The sequence below is a fragment of the Oryzias melastigma genome, linkage group LG15 (assembly GCF_002922805.2).
Source record: "Oryzias melastigma strain HK-1 linkage group LG15, ASM292280v2, whole genome shotgun sequence".
Taxonomy (NCBI): Eukaryota; Metazoa; Chordata; class Actinopteri; order Beloniformes; family Adrianichthyidae; genus Oryzias; species Oryzias melastigma.
The window spans coordinates 17,107,250-17,111,041 of record NC_050526.1 but is presented as its reverse complement, the minus strand read 5'-3'; the positions used below and the strand labels follow the sequence as shown (position 1 = coordinate 17,111,041).

At 39.7% G+C, this 3,792-nt stretch overlaps 1 protein-coding gene across 1 annotated transcript in view; it reads left to right on the top strand.

Moving 5' to 3' along the window:
- Positions 1-477: 477 nt before the first annotated feature.
- cep76 (centrosomal protein 76) overlaps positions 478-3,792 on the top strand; it is a gene marked incomplete at its 5' end in the record, with an annotated part of 15,479 nt that continues 12,164 nt past the window's right edge. Inside the window, 3 exon segments of the mRNA XM_024297826.2 lie at positions 478-575; positions 1,688-1,816; positions 2,043-2,234. Coding sequence (XP_024153594.1) covers positions 478-575; positions 1,688-1,816; positions 2,043-2,234 — 419 coding nt within the window.

Here is a 3,792-nt window from a genome sequence, read left to right as displayed (position 1 = left end):
AAAAAATTGTTCAGACTCATAATAAAACTGACTATAACCTGCCAAACTGACGGCAAACCCGCCTAAAAGAAAATTTTACCAGCAATATCAAAATCAAAACCGCACAATTGGGTGGAAAACCACTAAATCTGGCAACACTGGTCCTTAAAAACACAGTTTGGTGACATACCGTAAGTTACTGTATCGGTGACGGATTCGTGGTTTCACCCTATGAGCTCGACACATGAACCGACGCGTCAATGCTGCTGGACCCATCACTAGTGTTTATAGCACCAACCAAATGCATACATCTGTCTATTTCTGGACATTTGAGTTACATTTTTCATATTTGGGATTTAAACCTGAGATGCTCCAAACCTAAAAATGAAATAAAACCTTGAAATGTTGTAGAGATGATCAATATTTCAGCAAATTCTAAAAGACAAAACATTTTTTTTGTCTTAAAAAAGGTTGTAACGATGAGTTTTTCCTCAACAGGAAGTGAATGCAAAGTACCAGCTGGTGTTCTGACAGTCAACCTGGAGCTGTACCCTCCTCCAGCCGTGACTCTAAGTGCAGATGTCATCAGCACACAGGTCAGCAGCAATTCCTCTGTCTGTCAAATCAACAATGAGTCGGATTCACCATGAAGGAACCCTAACGAGACTAGTGCTGCCACGACTAACAGATGACTAATCCACTATTAAAATAGTTGACGACTAGTTTAATAGTCGATTAGTCGTTACTTTCTATTATATGGAGTCAGAGTGTAGTAAAGCTGAGAGTTATAATAGCATTCTGCTAGATTTTTGGACAATTTTGGCATTTATTAAGGTTTTTTTTAGGATATTTTGGAATTTAGCTAATATTTCAGCTACATGCTACCTATTTTGGCTAATTTAGGGTTTTTCAGTTTTTTTAAGGCTAATTTTGAGTTTAGCTAATATTTCAGTTACATGCTAGCTGTTTTGGCTAATTTAAGTTTATCTCTTTTTTATTATTATTTTTTTTAGGCTAATTTGGCATTTAGCTAATATTTTTGCTGGCTATCAGCTTCAGCGTTTTCAGCTATCAACTTCAGCATCTTTAGCGGCCAAATTCAGCTTACACCATTCACTCTAGTATTATCACAGGTAATGCTACATATCTAGTTTTTAGTTAGTTTAAAGGTAATCATGATTAAGATGTGTGCTTTACATCCAGTTTGCGCATGATCCGATTAGTCAACTAATCGGAAAAAATAATCGGTAATTAGTCGCCTATTAAAATAATCGTTTGTGGCATCACTAAACGAGACTTGGTGATAACCCTGACCTTAGATCAAATCTCTCACCTGAAGTCAAAGTCGAGTACTATAAACTTCCCCCTCCCTCAGTTTCATGTGGGGACCAAATCCCACTCTCATGCTGTGCAGCTTTTAATTTTTATTCACCAGTAGCTGTTCTCTTTCACATCATGTAAGCAATAACTTGGTGGACTCCTTTAGAAGGGTGTTTATTCAATCAGGTTTCAAATATTTGTTTTTTCCTTGTACCTAAAAACTGCAAACCTTTAGTTTAGTGTTCATCCTGACATGGAACTGTTTGGTGTTGGTTGTTTTATTCCGGTGTTTTCTCTTCAATAAATCAAAGTAGAGCTTTAATATGGGGTTTGGGATTGTGCTGTGTAATCCTGAAGTAGCTGTAACACTCGTGTGCTGGTCTTCCAGCGGTCACTGGAGCGGACGAGGACGGCAGAGAAGGACAGGCTCTTCTTGGTCTATGCTAAACAGTGGTGGCGAGAATTCCTGGAGATTCGAGCATCTCATCAGTCCAAGCTGGTCAAAATTTTTGCACAGGTTAGTCTGAAATTAATAAAATAAGGATGTTATTTAAAAATGTTTTCTTTGTGTGAACATTCCGAGATTTTAAGTCAGTGGGACTTGGTTCAAAGGGAAGATGATTAGGAGTCCTGGGATCTTGGTGTAGTTATTTATGAATCCATAAAAACAAACATCTTCTGCTTCTCATGTTGTTTTTTCTTCAGTTCTTGTCCTTACGCTTTTCTTCCCTTCGTGTCTGCAGGACGAGAATGGCGTGAACCGGCCCGTCTGCTCTTACGTGCACGTCCTTCGGGCTGGCCGCCTCCTGGAGAGCTCGCGACACGCAGCCCGCTTCGTCAGCCTGCTGCCCCACGAGAGGACCCCGGTGCTGGGGGGAGGAACGGGGAAGCAGGAGCAGTGGTGCTCCTTACTGGCTTTTCTGGGTCGAGGAAAGGTAGGTCTGTGCTGCTGAGCATCCACAGCAGAGAGGGGCGGACTTTCAGAAGCTGCTGATGTCTTCTTTTCTGTGGCAACAGCTTCAGTTTGTTTGCATGTTACTTCACACTGTTCCTTTTACTGCATTTTTCCCTCCCCAACATGTGGCTTTATCAGCCTGTCCCTTGATCCCCATGAGTTTAATGATGACTCTAGTCCAAAATATGCACACAGAGCTGCAGGAGCTCAATGTTGTTTTGGGTTAAAGGGTAATATCCAGCTGCAGGTATTGATGAACGTCTCCACAGCTCTAACAGGCTGATGCAGTTCCGTCTCATGATTACTGAGTTCTGACTGCTGTTCAGCTGTGCTGCTCATCCTCACTGTGACCTGTAGTTTCCTTCATGAGTCATTCTCAGAAACGTTTCCTGGATTACTCACAGGAACTTACATTTACAGGAAATATACAACCAGTGTGCAGACGAGTCTGTGTGCATCACCACACTACCATGAATTCATCCGGACACCAGAGCAGTGTTAATTTTGACGGAGAATTTTAATTTAGTTTTAGTCATAGTCTTTTGACTAAAATAGGGTTTAGTTTTAGTCGCAATTTAGTCATGTTGATTCTATTAATTTTAGTCACATTTTAGTCGACTAAATTACAGCAGATATTTAGTCGACAAAAATATAGAATAAAGGTAAAGCATTTGAATTAAATTTACTAAGTATAATCATATGAATAACACGCAAAGATTTTACTAATTTGTAAAAAAGAAACATTTTACCTCACTTTGCTTTCCAAACTTGTAATTTCTGTTAATTCAGCTTCAACAACTTAAAACACATTAAAAGAAAAAAATAATTATAATTCCATCCCATTTCCAAAAAGAAAGTGTCTATTTGTATGTAATTTTCAAAAAAACGTGCGGCCAGTGATGAACTTTTTTCTCAGTCGCACTGACCCAGAGGACAGGGGTTAAGGTTAGGATTATGGTTATGGTTAGGGTTAAACAAGCAAATGTTTCCTGAATGCTGCTGTCTCTGCAGCTCACGGCTCCACCAGGGGATGGGTCAAATGTGGAGAACACATTTCACACTTTTAGGAGTGTGACAGTTAATGGGACTTTAACTTTAAGTTTAATTTTAAATACGTGCGGCCAACAAAAGAAATCCAGCCTTGCACAAACTTAAAATGCAGCAACGGGATCTTGGCTGTACGTTATTACATGTGGACAAAAGATGAATTTCATCATATTCTGTGCTGGTCACATGTAAATATGTGTAAATAACATCAGTCTTATTATAAATGTCTTAACAAAAAAAACTTGTATTGAGTCAAGTGTAAAAATGCATAAAAAAACATGGGGTGTAAGCTGTCCAGAACACCTGTGAGCATGTTATATGTGCTTGACCAGCATGTCTGTGATGAACTGTAATACCACCGCCGGCCAATAGAGGGCGCTGTTGTCATGTAACGTGATGGAGTTGGAGTAGTGATGTGCGAGTCGTGAACGAATCGTTCAAAACTCGCGAGTCACTTTACTGACTCGAGAATCATGAGTCATCTTCCCCAC